At 37.4% G+C, this 20275-nt stretch overlaps 2 protein-coding genes across 2 annotated transcripts; both read right to left on the minus strand.

Moving 5' to 3' along the window:
* Nucleotides 1–14285: 14285 nt before the first annotated feature.
* Nucleotides 14286–16057, minus strand: LOC149156045 (protein DMR6-LIKE OXYGENASE 1-like). Its single transcript, XM_089444616.1, has 4 exons — nucleotides 15935–16057; nucleotides 15535–15693; nucleotides 15119–15361; nucleotides 14286–14594 (listed from the first exon to the last, which is right to left on the minus strand). Exons 1-4 carry the CDS (start codon nucleotides 16055–16057, stop codon nucleotides 14286–14288), a joined length of 834 nt encoding a protein of 277 aa, XP_089300742.1.
* An 889-nt stretch (nucleotides 16058–16946) lies between these two features.
* LOC149156046 (uncharacterized) lies at nucleotides 16947–18717 on the minus strand. The gene is made up of 7 exons (XM_089444617.1): nucleotides 18610–18717; nucleotides 18444–18511; nucleotides 18060–18129; nucleotides 17889–17977; nucleotides 17588–17677; nucleotides 17299–17478; nucleotides 16947–17025 (listed from the first exon to the last, which is right to left on the minus strand). The coding sequence occupies exons 1-7, from the start codon at nucleotides 18715–18717 to the stop codon at nucleotides 16947–16949; spliced, it is 684 nt and encodes a 227-aa protein (XP_089300743.1).
* Between the last annotated feature and the right edge of the window lie 1558 nt (nucleotides 18718–20275).

Genomic DNA, 20275 nt, shown 5'->3' on the forward strand with positions numbered 1-20275 from the left:
GGGTGCAACAAGATGCAGCAGCAACATATTCTGCTTCAGCTGTAGACAAGGCAATTGAACTCTGTTTCTTGCTGAACCAAGATACCAGTCTGGAACCCATAAAGAACGCACCACCACTTGTGCTTTTCCTGTCATCCACGCTTCCGGCCCAATCTGCATCTGTATAAGCATGAAGAGTGAGATCTGTATCTCTAGGATACCATAAGCCATAATTTTGAGTCCCTTGAAGATATTTGAAAATTCTCTTCACTGCCTGAAGATGAGTTTCCTTCGGATTTGCTTGAAATCTTCCAACTATTCCAACTGCATGCATGATGTCCGGTCGGGTACCTGTCAAATATAGTAAACTTCCAATCATAGATCTGTAGGTTGGTTGATGTACTGCTGCAGATTCATCATTTGCACTGAGACTACATCCTGTGACCATGGGTGTACATACTGGTTTTGCATCTTCCATGCCATATTTCTTCAAAATCTGCTTGAGATACTTGGTTTGAGATAAAAGGATTCCTCCTTCCTTTTGTTGGATTTGCAAACCAAGGAAGTATGTCTGTTCTCCTAGTAAGGACATTTCAAATTCTTTCTGCATGACTGAGGCAAAGCTTTGACTCATAGCTTCTTCATTGCTGCCAAAAATAATGTCATCTACATACACAACAAGTATTAGCAATTTGTCATTTTCAACTTTTATATACAGATTGCTATCTGCTGAACCTTTTGAAAAACCTTGTTGATGAAGATATTTGTCCAACCGGTAGTACCAAGCCCTTGGGGCTTGTTTGAGACCATAGAGAGCCTTTTTCAATCGGCATACAAGATTTGGATCATTTCCAAGAATGAACCCATCTGGCTGTTCAATGTACACTTCTTCTTCCAAGTCTCCATTCAGAAAGGCTGATTTTATGTCCATTTGAAATACTTTGAAGTTCTGAAAACTTGAGAGAGCAAGGAACATTCAGATGGCCTCAAGTCTTGCAACAGGAGCAAAAGTTTCTTCAAAGTCTATTCCTTCTTGTTGCGCATACCCTTTACAAACAAGTCTGGCTTTGTTTCTAATTACTTCTCCATTTTCATTCAATTTATTTTTGAAGACCCATTTTGTTCCGATAACATTCTTATCCTTTGGTCTAGGAACCAGCTCCCAAGTGTTGTTTTTTCGATTTGCTCAAGTTCTTCATCCATTGCTTTCACCCAACATTCATCTTTGCATGCCTCTTTCACATTTTGTGGTTCAATAGAGGAGAGTAATGCCAAATAGCTTGAAGCTTCTGCAACTGTTCTTCTAGTTTGTATACCTGCTTCTTTCTGTCCCATGATCTGAGATTCTGGATGGTTCTTCTGAACATATCTGGATGGAGTCTTTTCTTCTATTCTTGTTTGTTCTTCTGCGTCTTCATGAGGTTCCTCTTGAGATTCTTCTTGAGGTTCTTCTTCTTCATCATTCTGTTTTTGAGGGTAGCTTTCATCTTCTTCGATGTCTTCACGATGTATTTGCCTAGGAATGTATCCCTTCTCATCAACCACTACATCAATGCTGTCAACAATTCTGCCAAGTCTTTTATTGTAGCATTTGTATGCTTTGCTATGTGGAGAATAGCCAAGAAGAATGCCTTCATCTGCTCTAGGATCAAGTTTGCCAAGCTGCTCTTCAGTATTCTTGATATAGCATTTGCTTCCAAAGATTTTGAAGTGCTTTACCGAAGTAGTTTTACCACTCCAGAGCTCATGAGGAGTTTGAGTGCTGTTCACCCGGACATTTGTCTTATTGAGAATAATAACCGCAGCATGTGCAGCTTCACCCCAGAAAGTTGCGGGAGTTCCTGATTCATCAAGCATAGCACGAGCCATTTGTTGGATTGTTCTGTTCATTCTTTCAACAACTCCATTTTGCTGAGGAGTTCTAGCCGTAGAGAATTCTCTCCTTATCCCATGTTCATCATAGAAATCGAAAAATTCATTTGAAGTAAATTCCCCTCCTCTGTCGGATCTGAGGCACTTAATTTTGAGACCCGATTCATTTTCAACCAAGGCTTTGAAGGATTTGAATTTTTCGAATGCTTCATGTTTGTGCTTCATAAGTCCTAACCAAACAAACTTGTAGAAATCGTCAATAAATAATATCAAGTATTCCTCTCCTCTAGGTGTTCTTTTCCTGAATGGTCCACATACATCTGTATGTACTAGCTCAAGAGGCATGCTAGTTGATCCTTCTTTCTCTGGAAAGTTAGTCCTGGTTTGTTTTCCAAACTGACATGATCTGCATATGGTGTTGTCAGGAATTTTGATATCTGGAAGATCGCGAACTGCCTGATATTTGCATGCTTTCCTTATTTGTGAGAAGCTTAGATGTCCCAACCTTCGATGCCATAACCAGTGCTCTTCATACTTGCTTAGATAGCATTGTTGTTGTCCTTCTTCAAATATGTATAGATTATTTGGAGTTCTTTTCCCTTTGAGAACTGTTTTACCTGTATCAAGATCACGAACAAGACATCCATTTGATCTGAATATAACATCGGTTCTTTGATCACACATCTGGCTGACACTTAGTAGATTATGCTTCAATCCATCAACAAACAAAACATTTCCAGCCTTAGCATCTTCTTTTAAAGGAGCAATACCTTTTCCTTTTATAGTTGCAGGAGTATCATTTCCAAAAGAGACTTTCTTTCCCTTTTCTAAAATAGAATAAGACTCAAGTTTTTCTTTATCACCTGTCATATGCTTCGAACATCCACTGTCAATGTACCATAGATTTTCCTGTCCTTCTGCATAAAATGCTATCCCACATCTTTCTGTTTGAGGTTCCTTTATTCTCCATGTTTTGGTTCCTGAGGCTTGTTCCTTTTTCCGCTCTTGTTCTTTTCTTTCCTGAAACTTGCTTCTGCATTCAAAGTCTTCATGACCAAAATTATTGCAAATAGAACATTCAACTTCATTTTCAAGAGCCGAAAAGCTGTTATAGGTCTTTTTTGTAATCCCTGTCATACTTCTTTGTTTTTGAGCTTCCCTAGTCATGATTGTTTTATACGCAACACATTGAGTTGCTTTGTGACCAAAGTTATGGCAAGAAAAGCATTGTCCATTGAAGAAGCTTCTGCGGTTATTGAATCTACTAGCCAACTGATTGTAATTTCTATTTTCATCTATTCTTGAACCAAACTGGGAAGATTTTACCTGTGGCTGGTTGTGGCTTTTGTTCACCCTTAAGCTGGATTGCCCCTGATAGTTTCTGTTTGAAGTTTGTCCCTGCTTTACCTGATGATCTTCATTGTGCTTTTGCTCATTTCTTCTTGCTGCATCAAGATAACTTTTTGAAGTGGATGCTTGAGAAGTTTCTCCATTATAGCCCAGACCTGTCTTATTTAGTGGAGACCGCTGCACACTGATAATCTCATCCAAAGTTTTAGATCCTTTGACAAACTTGAGATTAATAGCTTTTGTTTTCTCAATTTCTTTTCTAAGACCAACAATTTCACCTTCTAATTTTTCAAGATGTTTTTCCTTTTCATCAATTTGAAATTGTAGAGTATCAATGATCATGTTCTTTTCTTCTATACATCTCTTGAGTCTAGTAATTTCATCATAAAGGTTATCCACATCTACAGCATCCTCATAATCATCATCTTCAAATGCCATTAACAACCTATATTTATTACCTTGTTCATCTTCATCACTGTTTGATAAGCCATCACTATCTTCATGGGTGTAGTAGCTTTTCTTATTTGCACTTTGTTTCTTGTTCCATCTAGCTGGTTCCTTTCCTTTATCCTTATAAGGACATTTTGCAGCATAATGACCTACTCTTCCACAAGCAAAGCATTTGAAAGGTAGCTTACCTCTGAACCTTCCAGAACCCCTTTGAAGATTTCTGACAAAATTTGATTCTTCTTCCTCTTCTTCTGGAACAAGGCTTGCTTCATAGTGATCTTCTTTGCCTGATGCCTTAAAAGCAGCCTCCCTTCTGTCTGATGGACCTCGCTTTCTCATTTCATAAGCAGTTAGAATTCCATGTAGCTGAGACATAGTGAGAACACGGAGATTTTCTTTTTCTTCTATTGCAGATACTTTAGATTCAAACTTGGGGGATAATGATCTTAGAATCTTTTGAACTACTATAGACTCTTTTATTTCTTCACCCAAATTTTTCATACAATTAACAATCTCATCTACCCGAAGAAAATAATTAGCCACACTTTCATCATTATACATCTTGAGAGTCTCATATTGAATCCTGAGAGTTTGAAGTTTAGCTTGTTTTACCTGTTCATCTCCTTCATAGCTTGTGAGCATTTTGTCCCATATTTCTTTTGCTGATTTGAAGTGCATCACCTTCATGAATTCTGTTTGGGATATACTTCCTAATAGAGTACTGACTGCTTTTGCATTTGTTTCATACTTCTTTTTCTCAGCTGGATCTGTAGGAGTAGCTGAAGGAAAAGCATAGCCTGTTTCTACAATGTCCCAAACTTCTGTACCAAGAGATTGAAGATATGCAGTAACTCTTACCTTCCAATAATTGAAGTTTGTCCCATCAAAAACCGGTGGCCTGATTGATGCTTCTCTCTCGTAGTTGCTCATGATGAACGATCTACCTTCAAGCGATCAAGCTTTTCTGAAGGACCTGCTCTGATACCAATTGTTGGAAATAATACTGAGAGGGGGGGTGAATCAGTATTATCTAGCAATTTAACAAATCATCCTTATTTGATCTTTTGAATTATTCTTGCATATCAGTACCATAAAATAATGAGCATGAACAAAGAAAATAGACAGTCACACCAAAGAACACAAGATGTAAGGTGGAAACCCAATGTGGGAGAAAACCACCTGCTGCAATATGTCTCTATCTTCTTTCAATTTAGAAATTCTTTTACAATGATTTTGTACTGGTGCAGTCCTTTACCAGTACGCAGGCTGCAACCTGCAGAGAGCTACAACTCTCTCTCGTTTTCCAGTCTCTCCTGGAAGGGAGCTACAACCCCCTATTTCTTTTCATGAAGAATCAAATGATCAACAAGTATACAACAGTTACAGTCCACTAACCTAGAACACCTTATGAACATAAAAATACAGTCAACAGATCATCTTAGGACAGGGACGCAATTTTTCTTTCTGTGGCCTGCGACTGGACGCAGTTTACCGTCTGCTGCTCTGCGTGCCGACGCACTGTTCCTTTAAACTGCTCTGCGTACCGGCGCACCCAACAATACTATCGCGCCGCGTCTTTTGCTTCAGAGACACATCCAATAATACTATCGCGCCGCGTCTTTCGCTTCAGAGATGCACCTGAGCCCTTACTGTACTGCGTCTCGACGCACTTGCCCTTCACTGAACCTGCGTCCCTTCAGATATAAAAGATATGAAGACTTCAGAACTAGCCCAAACAGTCAGATCTACAGATCTGATCATGCGCCATAGAGATCACAGTCCATTAGAAGATTCGCCCTCATAGATCTGGACTAGATCTCACCAAGAGATATTCAACCAAAGACGATGATAAATCCAAATGAACTCCTTTGCTTTATATAGGCAAGCTCCTCCACAAAACATGGAACAATACCACGAGCCGACACCATAGAAACACAAAATCGTCGACTAGATACCACACAAGAAACCCCCACGTGCTTTTCTTTTGTCTTGAAATGTGTGCACTGGATGGACGCACCCCCTGAGCGGCCGGCCGGCGTCCCTGGACGCGGTTTCTGCATGGTATACCTGCGGGGATGCACTGTATTAACCGATTGCCTGCGTCCTTCTTAATTTTATCAAACTGAGAGCCTTACCACTGGAGTTGCCATCAAGTACAACATCTGTAACATACAGTCATACCAGAAAACATAATGCCAACAATGCACAAGACCAACCAGCTGCTAGAAATAGTCTTGTGGGGGATAATTCTGATCTGCAGAGGACTAGCTCAGAGTTTATTGAGCCTCCTCTTGTCCTCACTGCCACTAAACCATCACCCTCCTAGCATTGTCATTTGGTTCAGTCTTCTGATCCACAGTCTTATGCTGAGGCTGCTGGGCATCCATCTTGGGAGTCCGCCATGGAGGAGGAGTATAACTCCCTCCTCGAGAACCAAACTTGGGATCTGGTCCCCCTTCCTTCAGGAAGGAAACTTGTCCAATGCAGATGGGTCTACAGGACCAAGAGTGCTGCAGATGGGAAAATCACCAGACGGAAAGCAAGGCTAGTAGCCAAAGGCTTACAACAAGTGCATGGCATTGATTATGACGAGACCTTTGCTCCAGTAGCAAAGACGGATTCCATACGCCTTACACTTGCCATTACGGCTGCCCAGCGGTGGGAAGTACATCAGATGGATGTGAAGAATGCCTTTCTTCACGGAGACCTATCTGAGGAGATCTACATGGAGCATCCACATGGTTTCATTCAAGATTCATCTTTGGTCTGCAGACTGAAGAAATCTCTCTATGGCCTTAAGCAGGCCCCGAGAGCTTGGTACGCGAAGATGGATTCTTTTCTCTTATCACAAAACTTTGAAAGATGTAAGTCTGATCCGAATGTTTACATGCTTAGGACACATGATTCTCTTCTTATCTTAGTTTTGTATGTAGATGATCTCCTAATCACTGGCAGCTCGGCTTCAGCCATTGCTACAGTCAAGAGGGCCTTGCATGATAGGTTCTTGATGACGGACATGGGTCCATTACACTTCTTTCTTGGTCTTGAGATCAGCCAGAATGCCACAGGCATCAAACTCTCTCAAGCTAAGTATGCACGGGATCTCCTCGAGAGATTTCGCATGACTGACTGCAACCCAGCACCGACTCCTTTTCTGTCTGGGGTTCGCCTTGAGGATGGAGGTGACACTCCATTAGATGAAAACACTCTCTACCGACAGCTAGTGGGGAGCTTATTTTACCTCACCCACTCCAGACCAGATCTCTCATATGCAGTAGGGGCAGTTTCCAGATACATGTAGGAGCCGCATGAGCTACACTGGAATGCTGCCAAGCACATCCTCCAATATGTGCAGGGCACCATCACCTTCGGGATTCACTATGCAGCAGGCACTACATTGAATCTCCTTGGCTTCACAGATTCTGACTGGGCGGGAGACAGCATTGATCGCAAGTCCACCTCTGGATATTCACTCAGTCTAGGATCTGGCCCTATCTGTTGGTCGAGCAAGAAGCAAGCTGCATACCGACAAATAGGGCCAGATCCTAGACTGAGTGTTGTGGCCCTCTGAGATGTTGACTACTCCTCGGTACTCAGCCTCAACATCACCATTCAGGCTCTGTGGCTACAACACTTCCTCACGGAGTTGGGCGTCCAGTTCGACCAGCCCATTGTCATCTGGTGTGACAACCAGAGCACTCTCAAATTTTGCAGGGATCCAGTATAGCGGCAGCGGACGAAGCACATAGAGATCCATATGCACTACATCAGAGACTTAGTACATGATCGGGTCATTGATTTGCAGTTCTGTCCTTTAGCAGAATAGACTGCAAACATCTTCACCAAGACATTCACTGAGTAGAAGTTTCGCTCTTTGCGCGATTGTCTTGGAGTGAAGGACACGATTGCTTAGCAAATGTATTTTTCTTCCTCTTTTCTTTTGATTACATTGTATTTTGAGGGGGGGGTTTTCCCACGAGGTTTTCCCTCTTTCCTCAATTTTAGTACAAGTTGCACTATATTTTGGTTGACCTTTGGCCTTAGTTTCCAAGGCCCATTTTCTATTTTTCCCCATAGTGGTGTTCAGGGGGGGTGTTGGAACTACTACACACCTACATCTAGACTCTTAGTTAGAGCATGGGACTGCATGCAAGATTCCTTTTGCATGTTGGAACTACTACACACCTACATGCGGACTCTTAGTTAGAGCATGGGATTGCATGCAAGATTCATTTTGCATGATTTACTCCTTGATTTGCTCCTTCTTTAACTCCGCAACTGACTAGTTATCTCCGGAACTTGTTGTAGGCATTGAGTCTTCTCATTGATCACCACTATAGTGCATTACCTTGGGATCTTCACCTAGTGTGCTATATCATGAGCATTGTAACATATTTTCAAATGTATCATTCTTTTCTTCTTTCGATTTTCTTTTAGTGTTTTTGCTCTGCAAAGCTGTGTGTTCAACCTTTACTAGCTAGATTCATCTGTGGAGGTTTTCTAACACATTTACATACCATGCAATAAAATTTGCAGAATTCCTGACAGAGATATGATTGTTGGGTGTGTAGAAGTAGAGGAGCCCAGAGAACTTATTGTATTAGTGATGAATGGGAGAAGGGGTGGTGTTGATGTCACCATGGCGAATACGAGGGGGTGGAGATTTGTACAAGTGGGGAGAGTGTGAGGGAAGTTTAATGGGATAATGGGGCTTACCCGTCCGGGAAGGGTGGCGTCCATCATGTACCGACTTGGGGGGGCTGATGCTTCTCAACTAGTGGAGGATGGGCTTTGGAAATCAGCGATGAACGGTAGGCAAAATCCAGAGGATGTGGGGACGAATAGGTAGCTTCATGTGGTGTTGCGGGGTTTTACAGATAGGGATACGAGAATGCTTGTTGTGTGACTGTGGGGGTAACGAAGGATTATGACCTGGTAAAGGCTTACCATTGTGATGAAAAGGCGGGTCAGCAGAGGGACGGTGTGGGATGTCAGAGTAAGTGCATGAGCATATTATGGAAAAATCGATGAGGAGGAAAAGAGGGAGTAGATGATAAATATCCCTTTCCATCTCTATGAAATGCATGGGATGAGAATATTGCAAGGAAGAGAGGAGCCGTGGGTTTATATAAACAGCACAACTGCTCATCAGAGTTGGGAGTTGTTGGAGATGATGAAAAAGTTATGGCTATCGGACACTACAATCCATGAGGCTGGAGATCATGTATTCTGACGTGGGCCATTGGATCCATTAGGTAGAGATGATTTTACATAAAGATAGGATTGGAAGTTGGCAGAATTTGATTGACGGTTTGTTCGCGCAAATTTCTGCTTTATCATGTGTCTAGGTTCAAGGTTTGCACTGATGAGTGCTACTATATTCATTTCCAATGTCAATGAGCCACATATATGAGCACTATGTTAACTATATTTGAGACTCCCGAGTCCCGCCAAACAAAGGTTTCCTCTTCCTTGATTTGACGTTAATGGAAGTAGAGAAATCGATTTGTGTAGGATTATATGATAAAATTTGGTAATGAAAACGACAATTTTAATAAAAAAAATTTGTAATGTGTATAATGTTAATAGTGTAGATTGATTCCTAAACCCTATTCTCATTAATTCCACATTACAAATTTTTTAGGTAATCAAAACTTATGATAGTCTGTGAAAAGCTCAGCCATATATAAAGATTGTTTACTACCTAAATGACATATTTAAATGAAAAAAAGGTGATGTTCGAAAACAGTATCGCTGTCTCTATGTTAATTTTTACACGCCGACGTGTCCAGAAAAGGTTGAGATTTTTACATAAGTCATTAGTGGGAAGAACGTGAAATTGTTCAAGAATTATAAAATTAGAGAGGCGCGCAGTCAGGTTTTTCTCTGTTATGCTAACCAAACCCAAATGGACTTTCTCGGTCCCGGAGGTCTATATAGACGGAAATTCACTTTGCGTGATTCGATTGACTTCCTCAACCACAAGAGTCTATTTGAACGGGAAATAATGGACTCCCCAATTCCGTTTCACAAACTTTGCTCAAAATGTTGAAAATTATAGTGTTTTATGAATATTGAAAAGGACAGATCTTTATTTAAAACTTACTTTTATATATATATATATATAAAATTGTTACTAAATTACATGCTAAGTTTCCTAAAATATTTTTGAAGCTTTGGTTATACAAACTTCTTCAAATTATCTTTCAGTTTAAAACAGATATGGTCTAGCGAGAGTTTTGTTTTGAGCCGAGATTCTGGGAAATTTACTGTCAAACCTTGATATTTATTATTTGAATTAGGTGAGTTTTGTTTTGAGCTGAGATTCTGGGAAATTTACTGTTAAACTTTGATATTTATTATTTCAATTGGGTTTTGTTTTTTTAACTTTATATATAGATTCAATATTTTTGAAAAACTATTAAAATATTTATATTATAGACCGTTCACAAATTTAAAACTATTAAAATATTTATATTACAGAAAATTCACAACTTAAACTTGTGATTTTAACAATTTTCTGCTCAATTTAACTGATAAACAGACAAACAAATAATTTTAAATAACCCACTTACACGGTGTTATCATCTCTTTTATATTGGTCTTTAACGTAGTATTCCATGTTTCCTCCCAACGTAGTCTTGCTTCCATGTTTCTTGCCAACCTAGTATTCCGTGTTTCCATGTTTCCTCCCAACGTATTATATTTGTCTTTAACGTAGTATTCCATATAAAGCTACAAACAAAAATATCATATAGCGAAGTGGTATTTAAGTAATGGAATTTCGGGACAGCTTGTACTACAGGGATTTTAAACTCGCAGAGTATATAGGAAACGACGTTGCAGCTATCAGTATCTTATCGATCAGACTACATAACAATAATTACGTGGGAATGCACTCTAAGAGTTATTTTTGCACAGGGTTATAATAAAACTACGATTAACTTATCTAATATTTTATGAGTTGCATGAAGTGAGTATGATACGAGGATTTATTTTACATTAATTATCTACCTATTGTTTTATTAATAAAATTATATGGCCATACATGTTAATTTTCTGTTAATATTTATTAAAATATTGATTTGTCTATTAAATTTTTTTTTTTTTTTTTGTAAGCTAGTGCGGTACTCTATTTGCCATTACTATAAAACCATTTGAAAATTACAAAACATGGACAGGTCATCGCCCGCCCTTAAGGGAAACCAGGCTTACCATCTGAAATGTTTGACAGCCATCCAAAAACAAAAAGTAACCAGTCTTTCTATCCATGCAATATAGACATCTAGTTTTACTAACAATTTAGAGTCTTTGCCCATCAGCATATATATAAACAAAACATAGAAAACCAACCATACTGAAAAAGCCGCTGCACTGCTGCTGTAACATATGACTGCTGCGCTACTGTAAGCTACTGCTTTGGGTCCTCTGGCCCCTCCTTCTCCAGCTTGACCCCCAAACCCCCCGCCTGTAACAGCTGCACAATATCGTCCATCTTCTTTTCTTGCATCATGAGAATGATTTGAATGTTTTTCAGCTCCTTTTTCATAGTGGGAATTCCCTGAATCAACTCTGCCATCTCTAGAGCAACCTGTTCCATGGCTTTAGCTAGTAAACGTTTCATCCCCCAATACACATGCAACGACTGTTTGTATAGTGACATTCGACCGCGGGTGTGTCCAGGATCAGGTAAGTATTGTTAATGAGAAGATTTTAAATAAATAATTATTTTTAAAATTAAAAATTAAGAATAAATTTTAAATAATTAACATACTCATATAAATTAAATCACTAGTAACTAGTAAATACAAATAAGTATGTAATAAATAAGTATGTAGCTATTAAAATTTATATTGTTAATGAGAAGATTTTAAATAAATAATTATTTTTAAAATTAAAAATTAAGAATAAATTTTAAATAATTAACATACTCATAGAAATTAAATCACTAGTAACTAGTAAATACAAATAAGTATGTAATAAATATTAAAACATTTTGTTTATAACAAATTTCATATTATTAAAATTAAAAAAATCATAAAAAATAATTTTAATGATAAAAAATTAAAATTAATAATAATAATAATAATTTGTAAAAGTAATTAATATGTACTATAAACATACATACATTTAAAAAAAATATAAAAACATTCTTAATCATGGAAATTTTTTATGTATAAATAGGCTTTGCCACAATACCATGGCTTACAATACCAATGCTCCAAAAGATGTAACTGACTTCATACGACTATAAATAGGTTTTTCCACAATACCATGGCTTATCAATACCAATGCTCCAAAAGTTGTAAGTGACTTCATACGACACCTATTCATACGACAAGGACTTGCAGAAATTTTGGTGGGTATTTAATGAAAATACTTGCTTAAATATATTACTTATGTGAATATAAGTTACTTTCAAGGATTTATGAAAAATCAGTTCACAAATGTCTAAAAATCATGGCATAAATATTACAACTGCATGCAAAAATTATGGCAAAAAAATTGGAAGTAATTATCCACATGACATTGTAGAGCTTCAAAATATTGTCCAATCAAATGTTTGAAAAATAATTTTTCTATAATATTGAAAAATAAATATTTATTTCTAAACATTATAAGTTGCATTGGTCAATTCTAAACTAATAGTAATCAACAAATAAATCGAGTCTTGCCTTGGTAGATACTTATAAGAAACGTATAAGTTGCATTGGTCAATGCTAAACTAATAGTAATCAACAAATAAATTGAGTCTTGCTTTGGTAGATACTAATAAGAATCGACTTAATAAGAATAAATTAAGTTATAAAGATTTTTAGTGAGGGTTTCTACCGTAGGTTCTTGTTGGGGTTCTCTCATATCACTTGGCCATTAAGTCAAGTCACTAAGGGCGAAGCAAAACAAAGTTATTTTGGTTGAGAACCCAACAACTAGCGTTCTCTGAGTTGAGGAATTGCCTCTGTTCTGCACCAGTGCTCACATTACCAAACCTGCAACAACCATTTGATATTGAGAATGATGCCTCCGACTATGCTATTGGTGCAGTTCTTAGTCAACATGGGCATCCAGTGGCTTACCACAGTGAGAAACTTTCAGACACAGTATGAAAGTACCCCACTTACAACAAAGATATTTATTCCATTATGTAGATATGTTGTCAATGGAAGCATTACATTATGGGGAAGGAAACAATCACTACTACATGTAGGGGGGTTTTAAGACAATATTTGAGTCAATTGTCTTAACTTAAGACAAAAAGAAACTCGTGTATTGTCTTAAATATTGTCTCTAAGCGGGTGTGGCAAAATATAATGTCTCAAAAATTTGTCTCTATAAAGACAATATAGAACACATATTATTATTGTCTCTATAAAGACAAGAATTATTGTCTATTAAGAGACAATTTGATTTTATCTCTCTAGAGACAATATAAAAAATTATTTAAAAAATAAATAAATAAAATCATAATTCAAACTATTGTCTCTCTAGAGACAATACAGAAAATTATTTAAAAAATAAAATAAAATCATTTTGAATGTTCTTTCAAAGTAGTTTCACATTCAAAGTTCACAAATAGTACTCGTAAATGAGAGAAACCACCACATAAATCCGTGTCTGATAGAAACTAGCGTATATGGGTTATTAATATTACCTTTGTTTAGCAAGAGGGGATTCAATTCATTACTAAATTTACACCCAAGTTTTACTACTTCAAATGGGAGTCAGAAGTTTGGATTTAAGATGCTACCTTAGCTTTGATAAGTGTTACATCTCCTAGTTTTACAATAGTTAAAGAAGGATCTGTAGACTGTTGAATGGAAACGACTTTAGATTTAGACAATGCGAATCCTTATGCAGAAATCAATCCAGAACCCAATTAATGAAATGGCGATACATTTATGTGTTCGATAGACAACATACCCACAAGAATACCTAGGCAGGCTTGATAGCTACAATTATCAATTGTACAAGATTGTAGGAATTTCGTTGGTGGCAGGTATGGGTTAGTTTTATGCTTCAATCATGTTATCAAAAATATAGCTTGATCGCTCAACTAGATTATGTAGTATTATAGAGTGAGTGTGATATATAGAACTGGATTACACAGTATTATAGAGTGAGTATTCTTTCGCTTGAACGGTCTGTAATGGAACATTTTTATGCCCGCCTAGTTTTTTGTTAAAGCAAGTATGGATCCTTCTGTTTCATAAAACCAAAAAAAAAAAATAGTGTACAATTTTACATGCAAGGAGTACAAGACCTCCAGGTCAGAACCTTATAGTTATACAAAGAAACCCGAAGCCATGGAAAAATGAACAAAAATGCAATTTGGCTTCCAGAAAGTACGTGAAATAACCGACAACACCACTTTAGGAAAAGCCCTGTTCATCTGAGACGTCCAATAAAAAGCATTAATATCGACGGTCGAGGAGGATATTGCTCCGTCAAAAAGACCAAAGTATAATAGTCCTACCCCCAAGTTGCATGAACCACTGCAACTGTGGATCGTTGTTGAATAAATCCAACGGATGATATTGATATCACACGGGATAAGAAGGGCCGACGTTAGGGAGCGGGGAAGAGCAGTTTTTGGAACCCTCTCCTTGCCATGTGTTTGAGGGTGAGTGGCATCGCTACATTTTCATCAAAACCGCTTTCCAACAGAAAGTTGTGCGATCATCCAGAAACCGCCTAGGGGGTGGTAAACCATGCCGAGACTCCAAAATCTTGAAGGACCGTCTGCCGGAAGAAACAGGGCTCTGTCTGCGCTTGTGGATCTTCCTTGTTCGAACCTGGAACCCTGAATAGATGAGGGATTTGTCACTGAATGAAGATCTGAGGGACTCGTTTCGATCCCCACAATAAACAGAGAGCATCCTCTCGTTTTCTCTAGGAATATGAGTGGCCAGACTAGGTATCCACCACGCCACAGAATCGTCTATCTGATAATGATGACACATTCAGCTGTTGAAAGCAAAGGTTGAGTCAAATTTATCCCTGGTCCCAGGCTCTATCTTTAAACTCCAGCTTATCATTTTCTGCATGTTCCTGAACAACCTCCTTTAACTTGATGTGCGGCAGCTCATGCCAATTTGATGCCACTTTAATCTCTGTGCTGATAACACCCTGGTTGGCAAGAAAATCAGCCACTTTGTTTGCCGACCTATGGACATGCTTAAGGCCAACTATAAGGAGGCTTTGAAGGTGGTGTTGGATCCATTGAAATCCTTGATCATTATTATTTTAACTTCTTTTTCAAAATATTTTTGATCATTGTTGAAAATTAATACTCTGAACAGACTCATCACAAATATTCTTTAACTGATCACTTATCAAAAGCTTATGAGGTTTCTTATGTAGCCCATGAATTATTTTGATTTTAACTGAGGAAGACTCGCTTATTACGTTTGATAACAAAGGCATTAGCAATGGGTTCTATAGCAACCCACTTCCCTTTTCTAAGTACTTGCAAACCACTGACATCGCCTTGCATTAGAACAGTGATGCCACCTGCATCTAAATGGCTTCTTAAAGCAAGGGTAACATCTGGGTTTGGGCATGGTGGATAGTAATTTACAAGTAACAGTTGTCTGTGTTCCCCAAAAATATTATTCAAGTAATCAGAATGGAGTCCTAGAGCTTCAGAAATTGCAGACAATAGCTTTAAACACAGTGCCCTCACCTCCATAGCATACTTGCCTACAATTTCCTTGTAAAAAAAGATTCAATATTATATTAAGCCAAATGAGTTATGATTCCTGCTTTAATGGTTGACATAAGGTTTAATGGCTACCTATAGGCTGTAGGTTTTTTAGGCCAAGAGTCGATGACTTCGTGTAATGGAAAACAAGGGTGTCTCAGATAGTCCCTCCAGTTAAGGACTTCATCTTTGTGAATATTGAAGCTTGTAGCAAGCTGAGCCAGTTGCTTTGGATCCTCTGAATAGAGGCATGCATGATCTTCCATCGGCATTTCGAAGAATTCTTTGGCGATTCCCATCATGTTTTTCATCACCCTCTCTGGTACCCCGTGGTTCACTATCTGATCATATCATGCAGCTTCAACCATATTAATACTGAATTTGAACATAATTTTTTTTAAGAATTAATGTTCATAATTGAGATTTTGGAAGTTTATTGAGAGATATTATGAGATTCAAAATTCAAATCTTCAAAACAGTTTATATCACAATATCATGAGATTCAAAATTCAAAGCCTCATGAATCTAGTCCCTTCCGCAAAAAAAATCATAACTTGGGACATTGGAGATTGAATGTTGTACCTGGAAAAAGCCATCCTCCTGACATGCACGTTGGATTTTTTGTATGACAGTGGTTCTGCTAGGGCCATCCAGGTGTTTCAGATCCACCACTGGAATGCTCTCGCAGAAAGATACCTGAGACATGTTGGGTTGCTCCTGGGGAGGCAAAATATATTTGTTCTACACCTCAACATTGTTTATTCCATTGCACAGTAGTTTCTCAACACCATTAGCATTGGTCTCAGTGTGAAGATCCATTCTAGAGGACATGCATCTTTCTTTCCTCTTGATGTTATTGTGAATACAATCTTTTTTCCATACGGATGTTGCACGACTTCTAATCGAAGTTAGAAATTGCAAGTTCGCATTGCAGAAATTGCAATCTGTAGAGCCCCGAATGGAAACAGAGGCTATACGTAGGGTCAACCAATAGTTTTTACCATGGAAACATTGACAGTTGCAACAGAAAGTGTCCCGGATGAAAACAATATTGCAAAGGGAGGATTTGGCCCATATACAAGGTATTAGCGCTTACTTTATAATATCATTTATTTTGATAGTCTAGCAGGTAAACTGTTCATTGTACAAGCTTTATGTAAACCAATTTCAAAGTTAAAATAAATCCTCAGACATAGCTAGAATTTTCAGAGAAAGTTTTAACAAGCCATAATATATTACAAGCAACAATCATCGCAACTAGCATTTCCCCCAACAGTACACAACGAAAGGCACTTGAGAATTCTTGAAATATTTGAAGAGTACAAAACGTTCTTGTGAAAAATGTGCAAGAGTATATACCGGAAAAAAATGTCTTAGCATATAAAAATAACTCTGTAATGGAGTTGAACTAAGATAGCTTAGCCAACTCCACCGATGAAAACATCTTCACAGTACCCAAATCACATATAGAGAGATGCGATAATGCTATTCTAAGCCCCAAATACAAATCAAAATTAAATTTCAGAACTCAAGAGAAAACTCCAATGATACAAAACTAATTGAATCCACCAATCCATAAATATGCAAAAGCATATTAACAAAGATATTCAAAAGCATCATCATCGTCATCTGGAAGGGGTTGGGCCACCGTTGCTACAAGTTCTGCCTCGTACCTGGCAACATAAAAGATTGTAAGCCAAAATTTCAATCTTTTAGAAATGGAACAAATTATTTCAATAAAAGTTAACAAAAAATAATAAGAAAATAACATTCTACTTACTGTTGCTGGGTTGCAAGGTCTATCTGAACCTCAGGAGGAGCAAGAGTAGGTGACTCCACAAATGAAGGTTTGGATCCCTATAAAAATAACCCATTATAGAATCAATGCAAATTTTTTAATATAACATTCATATTAGGGAGCATTAGAAACTAGATTAAAGGCTCACCTTGAGAGCTTCCGTGCCAAGTACAGGAATGGTTTCTCAAAGTTGTAGTTACTTTTTGCGGATATCTCATAGTACTGAAGATTCTTCTTTCTATGAAAAGTAACTTGCTTAGCTTTCACTTGCCTATTCTTCACATCAACCTTGTTTCCACAAAGAACAATAGGAATGTTCTCACACACCCTGAAATTCACAAAGATATTTAGGTAATTGGTTCAGGCAGTTGTGCCACCACACATTTAAGGAACCTTCATTTCTACTTAGAGATCCAACCCCTCTGCAAAAGAGATACCTGCAAAGATCTCTGTGCCATGTTGGGACATTCTTGTAAGTCAATCGTGCAGTAACATCAAACATGATAACTTCACATTTCCCATGAATACTACAACAAACAAAATCCCAATCAGTAAATAAGAAGGAAACAAATAAATAGAAGTGGAAAAACATGGAACCCACGCCAATTCAATCAGGAAAATGCTAACAGAAACAGGAAAAGCACACCAGTATTGATCAAAACAACCACTAACAGAGTCTGTCTATAACTTCAAAGTTAAACTAAATCCAAATTCAAATAAATATAAGTGGAATAATACAGAACCCTCGCCAATTCAACGAGGAAAATGCCAACAGAAGCAGGAAAAGCAAACCAGTATTGATCAAAACAACCAATAACATAGTCTGTCTGTAAATTCAAAATTAAATCAAATTAAAATTCAAAATAAAGAGACATAAACGAGTAAAACAGAGTGCTAATAAAAAGGAACCAAAAAGGAGCTCGTATTTGCTCCATTGTCATTGATATTGAGGTCAAAAGGTGTTGCTACTGAGCCCACACTACATACATATCAACACGGGAAAATAGAATTGATAAGTCAAATGTTCTCTTGGGATCGATCCAAGTTTAAATCCATGTAGGACCTTTTTAAACAAAAATTTGAAAAGGCACCCCAAAATCTCAAATGTACAGTGCTCCAATCAACAGGTATCTACTACACCTGCAGAGAATGACAAAAAACACTACTTTCATAAAGTCCCAAGAGACTTGATTTCAATTGAAAATCAAAATCAGTCTGGCAAAATATAGAAATGGGAAAATAATAAAACTAATTATTAACGTACCTTAACCAAAATTTTTCATTAAACCTTACCTGACTGAGCTATAAAGTTGGGTCAACATTTCATCCTTGGCTTTCTCAACTTGACGAAGCACCATAGCCTGCAAATCATCAAATCATCAATTCAATTATCATGGACTGAATAAACACTCATATTCTGTATGGTTGTATTGTGTGCTCATCCATATGGATGTCTTACTTTGGGAACATTTGCAGAAAGACTATTCAGAACAGCTTCCACATGACCATGGACTTCTTGAGCCATCATTCTGAGCTCCTCCTCTGGATCTACAGGCCTTCTTACCATGGTTTCCTAGATTAGAAACAAGAAAATCAAACTGAGGCTGAATATTAAGTTGGGAAATAATTTTTCTATTCTCATCGTTGTATATGGTCATGGTCTCCTAGGCTAAAATGTGTATTGATTCTTAAATTATTTAATAGCAAACATTTTGATTATGTACATGTGCAACTTACGATGGAACTTTATGTGCTTCATTGCCTATATTCAAGTGTTTCAATACAAGCTATAGTTGTTCACAATTACACTTTGGGTTACATAAAGTAGTCTTGGCCTCTGGCCAGCTAAATATTGCCTACCCTCTACCTTACATCTATTTAAGTTTTAACAGTGGAAACAGTTTGTCTTGAAGATCGAAGAAAACTCAAAGGATGTTAGTCCTAGGTGAAAGCAAAGACTAGCAATCTATTTTCATTTTCTGCTAAATATTTCTCTACCAAAGAAACCAATTTTTTTGGTTACCTATAATTATTCATAAGTTGAACAATTGTCCAGCAGCACAATGCCTACTTATCTGCAATATAATTGTCTAGTAGAAAATAATGTAACTAGCATGAATTTGAATGCAGTTTACTAATTTTTTAACCTTAAACAGACATGTGAGTACTCGATAACACAAATAACAAAATAAATATAACATGTCCTCCTATTGACACAAGATGTGAATTGATACTTTGTTTCAATTTCTGAGATGATAGAATTACTTATGAGAATATTTAAGATATTTGCACATTCAGACTGAGGTGGAATTCATCGAATGTTTAAGTTCCATCCCTCCCTTCAGAAAACCCAAACAACAATCATTTATCGGTCGCCTGAAGGATGAAAACATAGACCCACGGACAAAAAAGTAAAATATTAAACAATCTACCTGGCTGGTGGGTAGGTGAAGCAGATGATAATTACTACTGAAAACACTATAAGTCCCATCCATCTATTCGATTCCATGATCTCGACATGCCCATGCCCTATCCATATTTTTCTGCCGGAAAAATAAATAAATAAATAAACACCTGAAAAAATAGAAAACCATTGGAATCAGATGTATGAAATCAAATATTGTTAATGATTAACATATAGCATCACAAAATAGATACAACAATGTCAGGTTTCTTGTATAGTCCAATCATAAGGTGCTTCATAATAACAATTTAACATCTGGTAGAGTAGATGAAATTAGAATACTATGAGTAGAAATATCTGCAAACAAAATCCATGAAACATTCTTCTTTCTCATAGCATACCAAGAGCCATTCATGGATATGCTCATGATCCCATGATGTTAATCAACTACTATGATTCCTTCTGACATACATACCCCACTCTCAACACTTCTAATTAATGAATATGGTTGGTTAGAACTCTGTGAAACAAATCAGGACCAATTTCTCTAATTAATTTAGATGTAAGGTATCAATCTACACGTACCTGGTCATCTAGAAATAATATATTGATGTGCAAAGTAGCTCACAAATCATAGCATATCTATTTCATGCCGTGCAAAAACTTGTAAACTCAACCACTGAGATAAAATAATGAAATTGAATAGCATTTTGAACTGTTA

The sequence above is a fragment of the Pinus tabuliformis genome, chromosome 9 (assembly GCF_031772625.1).
Source record: "Pinus tabuliformis cultivar Carrire ecotype Pingquan chromosome 9, CPIR1, whole genome shotgun sequence".
Classification (NCBI taxonomy): domain Eukaryota; kingdom Viridiplantae; phylum Streptophyta; class Pinopsida; order Pinales; family Pinaceae; genus Pinus; species Pinus tabuliformis.

What these genes read in the sequence shown, in the direction of transcription:
- LOC149156045 (XM_089444616.1), bottom strand. Translation starts at nt 16,057, where the DNA reads ATGTCTCAGGTATCTTTCTGCGAGAGCATTCCAGTGGTGGATCTGAAA. An exon ending in TCAATATTCACAAAGATGAA is followed by an intron (nt 15,362 to 15,534) that starts GTCCTTAACTGG and finishes TTTTTTTACAAG; the next exon opens with GAAATTGTAGGCAAGTATGC. An exon ending in GCGATGTCAGTGGTTTGCAA is followed by an intron (nt 14,595 to 15,118) that starts GTACTTAGAAAA and finishes CATCATTATCAG; the next exon opens with ATAGACGATTCTGTGGCGTG.
- LOC149156046 (XM_089444617.1), bottom strand. Translation starts at nt 18,717, where the DNA reads ATGGTAAGAAGGCCTGTAGATCCAGAGGAGGAGCTCAGAATGATGGCT. An exon ending in TTTCTGCAAATGTTCCCAAA is followed by an intron (nt 18,512 to 18,609) that starts GTAAGACATCCA and finishes GATGATTTGCAG; the next exon opens with GCTATGGTGCTTCGTCAAGT. An exon ending in GTTGAATTGGCGAGGGTTCT is followed by an intron (nt 17,678 to 17,888) that starts GTATTATTCCAC and finishes TGTTTGTTGTAG; the next exon opens with TATTCATGGGAAATGTGAAG.